This window comes from Pistacia vera, unplaced genomic scaffold (genome assembly GCF_008641045.1).
Source record: "Pistacia vera cultivar Batoury unplaced genomic scaffold, PisVer_v2 Contig506, whole genome shotgun sequence".
In the NCBI taxonomy this organism is placed as follows: Eukaryota; Viridiplantae; Streptophyta; class Magnoliopsida; order Sapindales; family Anacardiaceae; genus Pistacia; species Pistacia vera.
This window is the reverse complement of record NW_022196342.1, coordinates 151,938-167,518: the sequence shown is the minus strand read 5'-3', so window position 1 is coordinate 167,518 and position 15,581 is coordinate 151,938. Positions and strand designations below refer to the sequence as shown.

The window sequence follows — 15,581 nt, the reverse complement described above, 5'->3', positions numbered from 1 at the left end:
TCAACGACCAGATCTTTGGCCTTAGATCTGGCCTTTTCCGGCCAGATCTACCGTGGATCTAGCCAGAAAAGGCTAGATCGGCGCACTGCCGGCCAGATTCAGTCGGTAGTGCGCCATTCTACCAGATTCCGGCCATTTTCCGGTGGTGGTGGCCGGAATCTGGTAAATTTAGATTATTGGGGTGTTTTTGTAATTTAAAAAAATATTTAGGGGTATTTAATTAAATTATCAAATTTAAGGGGTTTAAAAAAAATTGAATAATTTTGGGAGTAGTATTCCAAAAAATCTGAAATTTTGGGTAATTTACTGTTTAATTTTTTTGGGAATACTAAAAGTAGTATTCCCAAATGTGAAACAAACGGTAGTTTCCATTCCTTCTGAAACCCTTAAGTCCTTAAACCATTTGTTTCGCTCCTAAAACCCTACTCACCAGTCACAACCATGTCTTCTTCCCTTCTCCTCCACCGTTCAAAACCCTTGACAAAAGTTTTCCGCTTCAGCTGGGTCTTTACCCGGCCCATGGGCGGTGGTCCACGGACCTTCCCCGGTGGCTTAAACAAATGGCAATGGAAGCGCATGCACGAGAAGAAAGCCAAGGAGAAAGAAAAGCGACTTCTCGATCAAGAAAAACAACTCTATCAAGCCCGTATCCGTTCCGAAATCCGAACCAAACTCTTCTCCAAATCCGACCCGGGTTCGAAACCCGACCAAGAATCCACCCACCACACTCCCATGACCCCCCAACAGCACATCAAAGCGTTGGCAGATCGCTTCATGAAAGCTGGGGCTGAGGATTTATGGAATGAAGATGATGGGCCTTTGAAAGCACCGGAGGAACAATCACTATCGATTGGACCAACAAATGAACGGCCCAGATCGTTTGGTTCGCCAATTGATTTGACGAGCATGATATCAGATAAGCGTAATTTAGTTGATAATAATTATAGAAACGTGAATTCTGAAAATGTTAATTTTAGTAACTATGTGAAAACTAGAAATTATTCGGTTGCAAGTGGAAGGAGTTATAATACTGCACTTAATTTAGCGGGTAATGTTGCTAAAACTGTGAATAATTCGAGAAATGGAAGTGATTTCGTGAAGAAAATGAATTTTTCGAGGCCAGATAAGATGAGGTTTAGTAGAAACAATGGTTCTCCTGGTGAAGATGAATTGGGTTTGGGCACAGTAAATAAAGAGAAGCCTTTTGCTTGCAATTTGGGAAATACTCGCAAAAATGGTAATTCAAGGAATTTCAGTGAGTTTATAAAGAAAAGGGGTTCTGTGGGTCAAAGGAGGTTTAAAAGAAACGACAGTTCTTCGAGTGATTATGATTCAGATTTTGATTCAGTGGATGTTGATGAGCAAGTGGAAGGTTGGAGAGATGTGAAGAAGATCGGGAGTAGTGCATCTTTGGGGAAGTATGATATGAAGATAACAAAAAGAGTGCCATTAAAGAATCTTGAGAAAGAGAGTGATTTTTCGGAGCAGGTGGAGTTGATTAGGAAGGAGATTAGTAAGAAAAAATTGGCTGAAAATGGTGAGCAAAAGGTGCAGAGGGAGGAAGAATCGATTCTTAGTCAGAAAAGGTGAGTTGTTTTGGTTGTTGAGAGACAATACGGATTGCTGATGTATATGTGCATGACATTGTGGAATTTCAATGTGTTGATTGGTGATGTTATTGATCTTTGTTCCTGCAGATTTGATGAGTGTGGGATATCTCCATTGACTGTCAAAGCACTTACAGCTGCTGGCTATGTTCAAATGACCAGGGTACAGAATGCTACTCTTTCTGTTTGCCTTGAGGGTATGTTATTTGCTGCTTTAGAGGTACTGTTATTATGATTTGTCTCCATTATTAGGTCCAAACTACAATTTACTCAATTTACGAGTTACATTGAATTTAATACAAGCTGTTTTCAGTGTCCAAGTTGATTTTGATTGGGTAGAATTGAGTCGTCAAATTTTAATTCTTGGAAGTGCTCTGGATTTGTTTTCATTAAATGGCTGATCTCATTGTCAATTTCTCAATTGTGACCTAAAAGTTGGCTAGCTTTGTATGAGTTGTTTGTATACATGAACATGATGTTTTGATTTGTTCCATTTAAGCTACTAAACGGCATAAGTGATTTCCATTATTATTTGAACAGGGAATGATGCTTTGGTCAAAGCCAAAACTGGCACGGGAAAAAGTGCTGCTTTTTTGGTAACTACAACTCCTTCTATCCTTTTCTGATTTAAGTAGTAGAATTCATTTTTCTTTCTGTCAATGCTGCTATTAAACACAAACAGCTTCCGGCAATTGAAACAGTTTTGAAGGCCACGAGTAGTGGGATCAGTCAACGGGTGCCTCCAATATTTGTTCTTATTCTCTGTCCCACAAGAGAGCTTGCAAGTCAGATTGCAGCTGAAGCTATTGCTATGCTGAAGTATCATGATGGCATAGGTGTGCAAACACTAGTGGGAGGTACTCGTTTCAAAGTTGACCAGAAACGCCTAGAAGCAGATCTGTGTCAGGTTTGCATACTCGTGTTGACTATTGAAACTTGTTTGTTCGTGTTATAAAATATGGTTACAGAGAGAGTGAACATACATTAGCAGAAATTGCAAAAGGAGATTTTAAATGTTTTCTATTATATAATCACCTGATGTTAATTTTTATTTAAAATTTTGCAGATATTAGTTGCAACTCCTGGCCGGTTGCTGGATCATATCGAGAATAAGTCTGGATTGTCTGTGCGTCTGATGGGATTGAAAATGCTTGTACTTGATGAAGCTGATCACTTACTAGACCTGGGATTCCGGAAGGACGTGGAAAAAATTGTTGATTGTTTGCCCCGTCGGAGGCAGTCCATAATGTTTTCTGCAACAATTCCGAAGGAGGTTATATTGGCTCCTTTTCTGTCATCTGTAGTTCACAAAATTATTTTCTTTATGAACAGATGCAGATTAAGACCATATGATTATGCAGGTTTGTCGAATATCTCAGCTAGTTTTGAAAAGAGAACACACATATATTGACACAGTGGGTCTGGGTTGTGCGGAAACTCCTTCTAAGGTGGCTACAACAAATTCTTTTCTCATACTTACATTTTAATGTTGACTTTGGATGATTCTGGTTTTCCTATTCTCTTTCTGTTGATTGATCTTTTAAACTGCCTGGATTTAAATTCATAAAAAGAAAAAAAAAAAAAAAGTAAATTACCAATGGATGTTTCATTTGCTTTTTAAATTAGACACCTGGGAAGCAACAAGATTTAATGAGTGTTCTGGCTTGTTAAATACAGATTAAGCAGTCTTGTCTTATTGCACCTCATGAATTGCATTTTCAAATAGTGCACCATCTATTGAAGGAGCATATCATGGAAGCACCTGACTACAAGGTAAGATGAATTAACTTCTGGTTTTTATTTACTTGGTATATGTTTGCTCAAGGCTTAACCATCTTAACTTGTCTTCAGGTCATTGTTTTCTGTTCAACTGGGATGGTAACATCACTCCTGTATTTGCTTCTCCGGGAAATGAAAATGAATGTGAGGGAGATACATTCTAGAAAGCCTCAATTATATCGAACTCGTATCTCTGATGAATTCAGGGAATCAAAGCGACTTATTCTTGTTACGTCCGATGTATCAGCACGTGGAATGAACTACCCTGATGTTACTTTGGTTGTTCAGGTATTAATAAAGCTTGATATGATTATTTAATTTTATTATGATGCATATTACTCAGATATGTCCTCGAGTTATACATAAGTTGCGAAACTTTTATATCACATACAAAAACACATCTAAATATTTGACCTGATGGTATGTGGTTATCAAGTGACTATTAAAGAATCAATTTGCATTACATAGTCTCAGAAAGGTGATGACACATTTTTTATCGGACATAGATTAGTGATACTGCTCGTGATGATGTTTTTACTATCAATGGTTGTGGTAAGGTATCAGTTGTGTCTTTCAAAATAGTTCATTGTGTTTATTGTATATTTTACTAAGTATACTTTAACTCTTCAACGATTATTTAATTGTTCTCTAAACTGGGTGAATATACTTATTTCAGCATCGCTCTTGAATGTTGTATTTACTGTTGACAATACAAATTGAAGGGGAATTTAGATTAATTAAAGTTCTTCTTGAACTGTCAAGAGAAAGTGTAGATATTGATTGGAAGCATCACCTTCTAACTCTAGAAAATTTGATACCCGAATTTCCAGTATCTTTTCTATATTTACATTGACTGCACTGCTAAGCTACTGCACTTATTTCTAAAGAATATGTGGAACATATCTGAGTGGCTAGGAATAGATCCACTCTTCAAGTTACAAATAAGTTTGGTTGTGATTAGTATCTGATTGAACACCTATTGTGCCATTCATATTAAATAATGTATATAATTGACAATTATCAGGTGGGTATTCCTTCCAATCGGGAACAATACATACATCGACTTGGGAGAACAGGTCGAGAGGACAAAGAAGGAGAAGGCATCTTGTTGCTTGCGCCATGGGAAGAATATTTCCTGGATGATTTAAAAGATTTGCCTCTTGACAAATTTCCTTCACCGCATTTAGATCCAGACTCTAAACTTCAGGTTTGTGTCTAAACATGACATGCTTTGGTTCTATTTTTTGTACTGCGCCATTTAAGTTTGTGTTTCAATTGATGATTGTAGTTGATATTGAAAGTGTGATTTAAAATAACAATCTCCATTACATATGTAACACAATTTCTGGAGTTGGAATGCTAAAATTCGAAGAAGAGAGCTTCTTGTCATCACACAGCCTAATCAGAAGAACTTTGCATATTAATTAGGCCAGTTTAGATAGGCAGTTCTTAAAATTTTTTGACTGATTCAGAATGCACAATATCTATTTCACAAATTGTGCAAAAATACCTTTATTTAGACAGGAGTACACTAACATGTAGACCAACCTCTTGCTAACCCAGATTTTTTTTTCATCTTCACCTTGAATTATTGCATGTACATTTGTTTTAGGATTTAATTCTTGGCTCTCTTTCATTTGGTAGGAATTTAACAAATTTCCTGTTTTTAATGCTTGAATTTATGTTTACCTCACAGATGGAGGCTTTGATGGCGAAGATTGATAGTAGTGTTAAAGAGGCAGCATACCATGCTTGGCTTGGTTATTACAACTCAATGAGAGAAATTGGTAGGGATAAGACAATGCTTGTCGAACTAGCCAACAGATTTGCCGAGTCCATCGGTTTACAAAGGCCCCCTCCCCTCTTCAGGATGACGGCACTGAAAATGGGTTTGAAAGATATACCTGGCATTCGAATCCGAAAGTAGCACAAATTTGAGAATATATATATATATAGAATGTAAGAATAAAACCTCTTTTTTTTTTTTTAATAAATCGTAGTAGTAACTCAAAGCACATGTTTTTACTAGCGTCTGGTGGGACAATCAGACCATTAATCCAAGGCCACTTCTAAAAACCAGAATACGTGATTGTTTCTTTGTGTATGTCCTTGGTAGAGGAATTGCCATAAGGAAAACAGGACTTAAAAATTAAAATAAGGNTGGTTATTACAACTCAATGAGAGAAATTGGTAGGGATAAGACAATGCTTGTCGAACTAGCCAACAGATTTGCCCAGTCCATCGGTTTACAAAGGCCCCCTCCCCTCTTCAGGATGACGGCACTGAAAATGGGTTTGAAAGATATACCTGGCATTCGAATCCGAAAGTAGCACAAATTTGAGAATATATATATATATAGAATGTAAGAATAAAACCTCTTTTTTTTTTTTTAATAAATCGTAGTAGTAACTCAAAGCACATGTTTTTACTAGCGTCTGGTGGGACAATCAGACCATTAATCCAAGGCCACTTCTGAAAACCAGAATACGTGATTGTTTCTTTGTGTATGTCCTTGGTAGAGGAATTGCCATAAGGAAAACAGGACTTAAAAATTAAAATAAGGAACTTATTTCATAGACCGAATATAAAATTGATGAATGTAATCCCTTCTATCTGTCAGGAGAGGTATTTTCGTTTGGATTAATAGTAGCAAGGTTAAAAAATAAAGCATGAAAAAAAATTAGAAACATAAAAAAATATATATATAGATGGGGTGTTTGTTTAAGCTTATAAGCTGGTCAAACTAACTTATAAGCTCTAAAATTAAGTTGACCTGTTTGTTTATAACCTTTTTGAGCTTATAAGTAAAAAAAAAAATAAGTTGGGGGAAGGTATTTTTTTTTTCTGCTTATAAGCACTCTACTTATAAGTTAGTTTGACAAAGTATATTATCAGATTATCCTTATTTAATTTTAAAATTTCATAGTATACTCTTGTTTAATGTAGTATCCTCTTTAGTGATTTTAAAATAAAATGTACTTATAAGTCATATTTTATCAAACACGTCAACTACTTATTAGTCACTTATAAGTACTTTAACCAAACACGTAATTATTTAAAATTTTTAATGCTTATAAGTTAAAGTTAGCTTATAAACACTTGTTGCTTATAAGTGTTTATAAGTTAATTTTCATAAGCTTAGATAAATACCCCTCCCTCAATTACTTCAAAGTTCAAAGATGGATAAAATAAAAAATATGACAGAAAGAGTAATGTTACACTTATACCATTTTTTTACATTATTTTATAAACATTATGATGTGGCATACGCTACAATCATATAAATTCTATTATAATATTAAAAATTAAAAATAATTAAAAATTTATGTGATTGTGATATATACCATACCATAACATAATGTAATGAAAATTACGCCAAAAAGCGAGGAAAGTATGGCGTTACTTGAGAGAGAGAATGGGACTATTATTTGAGCTTTACCGTTTCCCTTCTGTTCTGCTAACAAACGCCGCCCTCTCCAGAACGTCTATTTCTTATTTCTCAATTCTCCTCCAGAAAGAATGCTTATCCTACACCCCTCCACATCTCTTCTTCTTCATTTTCCCGCCATATCGACTACTCCCTCCCATTTTCAACCATTCAAAGAGAACATATAAAATGCCCAAATTGTACTCGAGCAGAAAGTTTTGATAAAGAAGATGTGATGATGATTATCACTCTGAAGGAAATGAAGACGAAAGGATTGAAAAGAAGCAAAAGCTTTTCGCACAGGATTTCTTCCATGGATAACCATCTTCAAAGTTACATTCAACATGTAAGTTAATATTCTTTGGTTGTTTTTATTTATGCAAAAGATTTAGGATACTCAATTATTACATGTCAATTGAGCGTATGAATCAATTTAATATGATTTTAGGTCTTATATTTTTAGTTTGGAAATAACCCATTTTGTTAATTTCATTATTCTGTGTTATTAATTGTTATATGAGCCCCATAAACTAAAGTTGCTAATTTGGAAAAAAGAATATTATTATTGAATTCATCGACACTTACAGAAGGACAGATGTTTGGCATGCTTTGTGTAGTTCTATAGATTCCTACAGACAGATGTTTGCTGTGCAGTGGGGCAACTCATAAAATTTCAGAACAATTTTTCACTCTTCTGATTTGTAGAGAGTTTATGGTTCTACTATATGAGTGAATTCGATAATGTTTTCGATTTTGTAATGCGTACATAACTAAGAGGACTGAAATTTTACCTCGTCATAGTTGAATCTGGATTTGCTTTGAGGACTGAAAATTCTTGAAAAACCACTTTGTAGCTTGTGCAGTGAACTTTAGCCAAGTTGTTTCAGCTTAGGTTTTTTGTTGTTTCAAGGCAGTAAAGGCTTTTGACAATAAATGATAAACTATATCTGCCTAAAGAATCTATTTCTATGGACATCTCCTTGCCCTAAAGCTGGTAATCAATAAAAGAGAGCACATGAACTACCATATAAGGAATTCACATTAAAATGACTACTATAAATGAAAATTATTGCAGATTTCCATATCAACTGCACATTGTTGCTCTTTGTTTTGGAAAATTCCAACTGTGATTAAATTTTACACTATAATCTTAACTATCTTCAAGTGATTCTGGGGTTGGTCAAACTGTGATTATTGAAGAAATTAGCTAGGTGACAGCATACATTTAGACAGTTGATGATTTAATATGTGCCATGTAATGTTACATGCAAACTGGTTTTACTAGTGTCAACTAATGGCAGAAGAAAGAACCATGTTTCGATTGCTGATATTCCACTTCTCATTTTTTGAATGTAATGAAACTGGTTGCTGAACCACTCATCAGTATGGTGGTTTCATTTTTTTACACCTCAGTTGTTTTACTTGTTACAAATGTCATAGTCAAAAAATACATCTATATGAATGAATCATTCTTGTCATTGAGTTTTTCTAAAACATAGAAAAAAGAAAGATCACCAAAAAACGCAACCTGAAGGTAAGTATATTTCTCATATGCTTTTTTCTCTCAATGTTTTCTACAATTTTCTCATATGAGTTGTAATTTTTAATGTTTTCATGTTTTCATTTGATGAAAAGTGGAGATGTTAATGCCTCTGGGAAAATAGATCAAAGTTTGATAAAAGAACTTAATATAATTTATCTTTGAAATATATTACATGTATTGTTTTTAGTTACTAACAAAATTCAACCTCTAAACACCTAAGGATAAAGACATTGACTCAGTAGGATGCTTTCTTCTTATTACAAAACACTCCAATTCTAGTTTGCTATAATACTTAGGAAATCAGGCTCTGCTCATTTAGGTTATTCTAGTATGATTGCTTTATCTCATGGTAATCGCTGTTCAAAATGAGAAAATCAACGCCAAAGCAAATGAAATAAAAAATTGAATCAAAAAAATTAAAAAGAATTAAGAAAAGAAAAATATTATGATTTCACTTGTTAACTGGAGTAAGCTTATGCCAAAGCATCATAGAAATGGTTGATTTTCCTCATAAAAGACTCCAAGATAAAAGGTCCTAGGTGAAAGAGGAGCTTTTCTTTGATGAAAAGTAGTAAGAGCTCCCATAATTTTGGCTGTTCATGTTTTCTCACGATTTGTCATCATTAATGGATATCTTTAGTTTGTTATTTTCCTAATAACTCTTTTAATATAGTTAATCTTAAATGTATAAAAAAAAGTGAAAATTTTGATCAGAAGATCTCTAACACGTAAGATTCGCCAAGATTTACTTTATTTGATACGTGGTAGTCATCTTATCAAAAGTTGGAAAATGCTTCATAATTGTTGAGTTTGAGTTGCTTCTAACGAGTTTCACATGTTGTAATGAACTAAATTGTTTTGTCCGGTACAAAAATGGAAAAAGAGAAGATTTTTTTCTTCTTCATAACATCACTGTTAGGATATAGAAAAACAGAAACATAAAGCTGAAAGTCTTGTAACACTGAATATTATTATGACTTATGTAGTGTTAGACAGGTCTTCATTATTGAAATCCAACTTTTAAGATTAATAGTGAATAGAACTTTCTCGAAGATTTGTATAAAGTTTTGTGCCAGCATTAATCACATAAAGAATCAAATATGCTCTCTTGTACATGGCAGAAGTGTTATAGTTTCCATGTTTTCTTTCTATGTGGCTAGAAGCTCACCAATATTTGAAGTGGGGACGTAAAATTTGTACTTGACCTATGGAGTTGGATGAGAAATTTCTATGTTAGAATTTACTGTCTATGAATTGACATTGTCTTATCAATACTATATCATGTTGTTCCTAAATATGATGCTTGAAAGACATTACACATGATATTGAATGAACATATTCAGCTGATGTATCTCTATTGAAGGATCTTATTGTTGTTGTTCGAATGGTTATCTTGATTTAGAATTCATGAAGCTTGAAAGACATTATAAGCATATTGAATGTTTCTGGTGTAAGAATTTTACACCTTACATATACAAGTGTTTTTGGGCTTCATGAACTTTTTTTTGAACTTCTTGCAATGCCAAATGCATGTAGCCATGTATTATAAATCCACATTTGGCCTCGTAATTCAAAGAATGTTCAGTATCTAGGTTGATTTGCAATTTGCTTTTACTTTTTTCATTAGTGTTCCTAGTTATAAGTCTGTAAAAATGTGCCAGCAGATCACATTGAAACATTTTAAATTGTCTTACAATACATTTACGTGAAAGAACTATACTTTGACTTTCATCGTCTTCTTTTTTCATAGGATTTCAATGCATAATACAAACTTCCTTTTGGAAACTACTTTTTTGCTTACAATGTTTCTATTTCTGCATATTTAGGAAAAATGTTTTCTGGAAGCTCAAGTTCTCGGAATTGGCAAACAATGGATTATGACATCCTTGTCAAGATTTTTACGGTCCTCAACCTTACAGATATGGTTTTTGGTGTTTCTCGAGTTTGTAAGTCATGGCGTTTTGCTTGTCGTGATCCACTTCTTTGGGCGACACTTAATTTGAATAGGTTGAAGGCTAACTCCGCTGACATTCTCCCCTCAGAAACTTGTGCTTTGTTGGATAACCAGTCTAGTTGGTGGAGAGTAATGTGTATCTTGAAGAATGCTTTCAATCTCGGTTGCAATAATGTGACGCGGTTGATTTTCCATTACTCAATGTATATCAATGATGAGCACTTGGTCTATGCAGCTATAAGGTCTCATCTCATATTATTTTCTTTCCAAATCTACTCAAGCTAATTATGAAAATATAAATAAACTTATTTATTGAGTAAATATAGAAAAACTATTATCTTGGATGAATTGGGAAATAATGCTTAGATTCTCCCCTGCAGGTTCCCCAGAGTCAAACATCTTGTTTTACCACCTTGTAATCAGATTACAGTGGATGGATTTCATGCTGCTATCCAGAGGTGGCAAGAGCTTGTGTCTTTGATTGTTCCATACATCTGTAGTCCCTCTAAGATAATGCAGATGATAAGCGCCAACTGCAAAAACTTCTCGATTCTAAAAGTAATGCTCCCTTTTGACCTTGAATTTGCTACTACCTTATTTATCTATCTTCCAGGGCTTAAGGTATTGAGTCTTCGGTCTGCAATGGTAGAAAAAAATGCTTTGACCATTATTTTGAAGCTCATGGATGGCCTGGAGAAGTTAAACTTATCTCACTGCCGGCTCATAGAAGTACCAAGAACTCCAGGTCCTGTCACCCTCTTCCGGGAAATGGATAATTCAATCATCGCGAAAGCCTCACATCTCAAGGAGTTTTGCTATTGCCAGGAGCTGTCCTGCAGTATCTGTTTGTTTGAGCATACTGATGAAAATTTTCTCAGGTGGTATGCCTATGATGAAGGACTTTGGCGGGAGGATGAAATAACTTCCCTTGCTTTTTGACATGGGAATCTAGAAATTGCATTTCTGGGTTCTAAGCTTATCATTAGAACTCAAACTATATAAAGAAATGCTTTAATAAAATAACAGACATTTTAGCAATTTGATCAATCAACTTCTGCATAGATTTGCTTATGATATTATGTGAACTGTATTGTGCATCCGGTAATTCTTTTTCACACACGTATCTATTCGAAAAACCATCAACAAGGGTGATGGTTTAAGTATATAAAATAGAAAATAAATGCATGTATAACCTAGTTTTATGGAAGGACATAGGGATGATATGGTAATATTTTATGGCGCCATCTAAGACTTGTTCCTTCTTGGCTTCCAGCTTCCAATGACGAATGAATGGTACCATGTTTTAGCAATGGCTCCTCTAGCTGTTATAAGATAAGTTAGAAACCAGTACATTGCTACATAAATGTAAATAAATGATGGAGATTAATAAGTTATAGGGAGGTGATTTTTGTTTCTTGTTCTGGGATGTTGAAGTTGAGCATTTCTTCTTTCCATACTAAAGTGAAGAAACGAATTGAGTGTTTGAAATGTTTTTACTGCGGCTTACCAAATGAAGAAAATTGAAAACCTGGGATTGCAATTGCTTACCTACCTTAAGTATGTGATTTTTTATAATCTTTTGAAATTAAGTGTTATAACCTATATTTTGGATTTCGTATTGAAATATTTACTTAATAAAGCTTAGTCCAAGTGGTTGTACCCTAATACGTGTTTTATTTTTATACGTATTTTCTCAAAATTCTACAATCTTTCACTCAAACATGAAAATTAAAAGGTTTCTTCTGAAATCACATTCACATATGTCTGAAGGGGTATAAAATGAATGGCATGTATAAACTTATATGGGAACATTATTTTGTTCCTGTTGAAGTAAACTTTGAGTATTAACAAACAGTTGTGCCCCATTTCAGAGTGGAAAAATTCCTTGTCTTTCACCACATTTATTTTGGCTGATATCATTGATATGTAACTCAGATTGCAAAAGAAGGCCTTGCCACTTACCATATACTGTCTTCTAAATTATACTTTTCCCATTGGTATAGATCTTATCACTTGACGTGTAAGATCACAAATCCACTAATTTTCCTCTTTAGCACAGTGTCTTCTAAAAGTCTCTATGACTATGATTCTGATTTCTGAACGCTCCTCACATGTTTCAGTCAGATTCAAACTTTTCATTCCCCTCTGAGCATATTTCCCAAAATTGTCTGTGTGAACGTTTCTTGACCTTCTCCAGGATGATATTAGCTGCCCAAAATTTCATCAGATCAGATCACTGTGTGTAATGGGATACACATACTAGTCAAGCCATCACATTGTTCATCTACTCAACCATAATAATAATTATGTTTCCAACTATTTGCACCATGCAACAAACTAATCCCCTTATATTCCTAGATGTTGACAATGAATAAGATATTTTTACAAACTATTGACTCTTCTCAACCTGCAACAAAAGTCTTCATTCTCCTTTCAATGCTTTGAAAGCTCAATTAACCATATCCTTTTATTATAAATCAAACAACTAGAAAGATGATTCATTAGACAAGAAAGAAAAATTCATAGCAATTTAATGGAATGATGTTCTTTTAAGAAACGTCAAGTTGGGCAATTTTTGACTGGTCCTCCACAAAAGGCCAAAACTTCTTTTCTGCAGCAAGTCATACAAAACACAACTTGTTTTTGTGTAACACAGTACAGAAAACTAAGCAGGGGATTAAACGACTTACAATAGTTTCTGTATAATTGTGAACAAATTTGCCTAACCATGGTGAGTTAGAACAACTGTACTGTATGAAGATGTAGACCTTATCATAATCAAATGTAATCGGGTCCACTTTTTTAATACCTAATTAATTTGAAGCCCCATTGGGGCCTAATGTGATGCATCAAAGAATGTTATGACTTTGTAAATGGGTATTCTATATATAATCAATCATATATAAAGCAAACGAAAACAAATTTTATTAAATTATGTCTTCATTGAATATCCATTCTTTTGATAAAAAAAATATATTAGCCGTGGGAAGTAGCAATCAGATATTGCTGTCTCAATAAAGTCTTGTTCTGATATAATTCTTATAATTTTGCCTAGCTTCTAGCAATGTTTAAGTCTAATTAGTAATTTGTCTGTCCCTTAACTACCATGCTTAAACTCCACGACATTAAATATAAAAAAGATTAAATGAGGCCTGCACTTCAGAAATAGTGAGCAAATTCCAACGGGGTCGGTGCTGCTGACAGATCCATTCTAAACAAATCCTGGAAAATGACTTGGTTCTACTTCTCCAAACCATTTCAAAGAAATCTTCAAAACGAAATCTTTTTGTATCATAAATCTGAATTATGCCACACACTAAAATTCAACCTTTTCAATCAATAACATCCTTTCAGCTGATGTGGAAGAAGACCCTTGTATTAAAAACATCTATATCTTCTTCTTGGACCAGCACCAATTATATAATCTTTCTTCATTCTTATATGTATATTTCAATTCCAATAGTAAATGGGAGCTCGTGGCTTCTCTTAAATAAGAAGAATATGAATAGCTTAGAAGCAAGAACATGTGATGTAGCAGATCATCAACATGTGCACCAAGCCGTGTTGATGAATGTGCCTTATACATATAAGAGAAGAGAGATCCACCAATAATTATACCATTACTAAAATAATCACAACTCAGATGGAAACAAGAGAGATCTGATTATTTGTAAAGTCAACGCCAACAGCAGCACTTGAAAATTGGTCTTTCAACTTAGCACTCTACTCGATCCACAAGGACCAAATTACCCTATCAACTCTCAGCTTATAACAAATCTGCATAACTTCTTCACTTATACATAAAGTTAAGTTTAGTAATAAATGACATTGTAACACTCCAATCTACTGTCAAGATATTGTTTTCGGATTTATCTCTTACCCATCTTAAATAACAAAACTTAGAGCGTGTCTCTCATCATAGGTTCAAATCAAGGGAATGCACTTTAAGTCCTCCATTATTTGAGGTCGGCAAGAGATCAATCCAAGAGAAATATCTCAACAGTGACTCTAGGTGCTACACAATTCCCTTGACAGTTTTGATGCTTCTCAATAAACTGTCTTGTGCATACAATTGATGCATATTTTGCAGATTCCTGGTACTTGATTTTCATGTGAAGTTTAGGCAATTTGGTGAGGTAGAGATGTCATTGCAAATCTATAAAAACATAAGGGTAAAACTGTCATTCATCAGATTAATTGTGAGTCTTGGCTCCATCACCACAGGTTGCCTGAGCCCATATTAATAAGACTCCATACCTCCTTTTATTAATGACCAAACTCAATTCAATTAAGCATTTTCTTCTCTTGTTACTTGTTAGCATCTTTTTAATCTGTTTCTCACCATTAGAATCATGAAAATTCTCAATCCCAAATTCCCATTTCTAGTCCTCCTGATCATACTTGCAGCCTGCCAACTTTCAAGTAGTCGATATCTCCACACAACAACTAGTGAAGAAACCTCAACAGAATTCCACCCAACTTTTTCATGGCATTTTCCTGCAAAAGCTCCTGAAAGCTCTGGCAAAGAAGCGACCGACCCTCTTTACGGAGTTTCTTATCGAACAGTTCCAGGGGGACCGAACCCACTACATAATTAAATGATTAGTCTTTTTGCCATTAGTTAGTTATAAAGATTAAATTTTTGCAGTCTTATAGTACAGTTCTTTTTGTTTCTTTTTTTATCTTTCAACAAAGATGTATAATAGATACAGGTGGAAAAGTTTGCAAGTTACTGTAATTCTGTAATTTTATTTTGATTGAATGTTATTAGATTATATAGCAATCTTGGGAAAGAAATGCAGACTAGACTGCAATTTGATCTGGGAATGTGTTGATGTTTCATTAATTTTCTGTTGTTCATGTTCAGACAAAACCGTCTGAAAGATGAGAAGACTAGGCGTATAAAAGGGCTTTTAAATTCCCACCGACTGCTTCATTAATGTGATAACTGAATTCAGTATTCATTTCTCATCATCGCCAGGAAGAAGAATTAGGTAACTGATTTTGCAGCTACTATTTTATTAGCAACAGTGTGAATGGTGGGGCCACTTTATGGGAATTTGTAAAACGAAAAACGATATTTTAGTTGCATATTGAAAATGACCCAATATTAACTTTGAATCATCTCGTCTGGAAGCAAAATGACCGAAACAACATGAACCTGAAGTCAAAAGCAGACTTCATTATTAACAAATATCAAGCTCAGTCGATGAGTTTCAAATAATATAACTAAGGATGGAAATGTCAGAATCGGATTCTCCCGAAACCACA

At 34.4% G+C, this 15,581-nt stretch overlaps 2 protein-coding genes across 3 annotated transcripts; both read left to right on the top strand.

Moving 5' to 3' along the window:
- The first annotated feature begins 373 nt into the window (after positions 1–373).
- Positions 374–5,868, top strand: LOC116105860 (probable DEAD-box ATP-dependent RNA helicase 48). 2 transcript variants are annotated; one of them, XM_031392255.1, is made up of 11 exons: positions 374–1,586; positions 1,698–1,804; positions 2,148–2,203; positions 2,290–2,514; positions 2,674–2,880; positions 2,969–3,055; positions 3,285–3,380; positions 3,459–3,674; positions 4,411–4,593; positions 5,083–5,146; positions 5,550–5,868. In XM_031392255.1, the coding sequence occupies exons 1-11, from the start codon at positions 442–444 to the stop codon at positions 5,714–5,716; spliced, it is 2,553 nt and encodes an 850-aa protein (XP_031248115.1). In that variant the 5' UTR covers positions 374–441; the 3' UTR covers positions 5,717–5,868. The 2 variants fall into 2 exon arrangements, with proteins under 2 accessions (XP_031248115.1, XP_031248114.1); XM_031392254.1 differs by lacking the exon at positions 5,550–5,868 and having other exon boundaries at positions 5,083–5,447.
- Positions 5,869–6,838: 970 nt separating this feature from the next.
- On the top strand, positions 6,839–11,348 carry LOC116105862 (F-box/LRR-repeat protein At3g48880-like). Its single transcript, XM_031392258.1, has 3 exons — positions 6,839–7,159; positions 10,183–10,552; positions 10,691–11,348. Exons 2-3 carry the CDS (start codon positions 10,188–10,190, stop codon positions 11,247–11,249), a joined length of 924 nt encoding a protein of 307 aa, XP_031248118.1. The 5' UTR covers positions 6,839–7,159; positions 10,183–10,187; the 3' UTR covers positions 11,250–11,348.
- The last annotated feature ends 4,233 nt before the right edge of the window (positions 11,349–15,581 follow it).

Excerpts from the sequence above, each read along its gene's own strand:
- LOC116105862 (XM_031392258.1), top strand. The coding sequence starts at position 10,188 with ATGTTTTCTGGAAGCTCAAGTTCTCGGAATTGGCAAACAATGGATTAT. Across the intron at positions 10,553-10,690 it reads TTGGTCTATGCAGCTATAAG|GTTCCCCAGAGTCAAACATC; the intron begins GTCTCATCTCAT and ends TCTCCCCTGCAG.
- LOC116105860 (XM_031392255.1), top strand. The coding sequence starts at position 442 with ATGTCTTCTTCCCTTCTCCTCCACCGTTCAAAACCCTTGACAAAAGTT. Across the intron at positions 3,056-3,284 it reads GTGCGGAAACTCCTTCTAAG|ATTAAGCAGTCTTGTCTTAT; the intron begins GTGGCTACAACA and ends TGTTAAATACAG. Across the intron at positions 4,594-5,082 it reads ATCCAGACTCTAAACTTCAG|ATGGAGGCTTTGATGGCGAA; the intron begins GTTTGTGTCTAA and ends TTTACCTCACAG.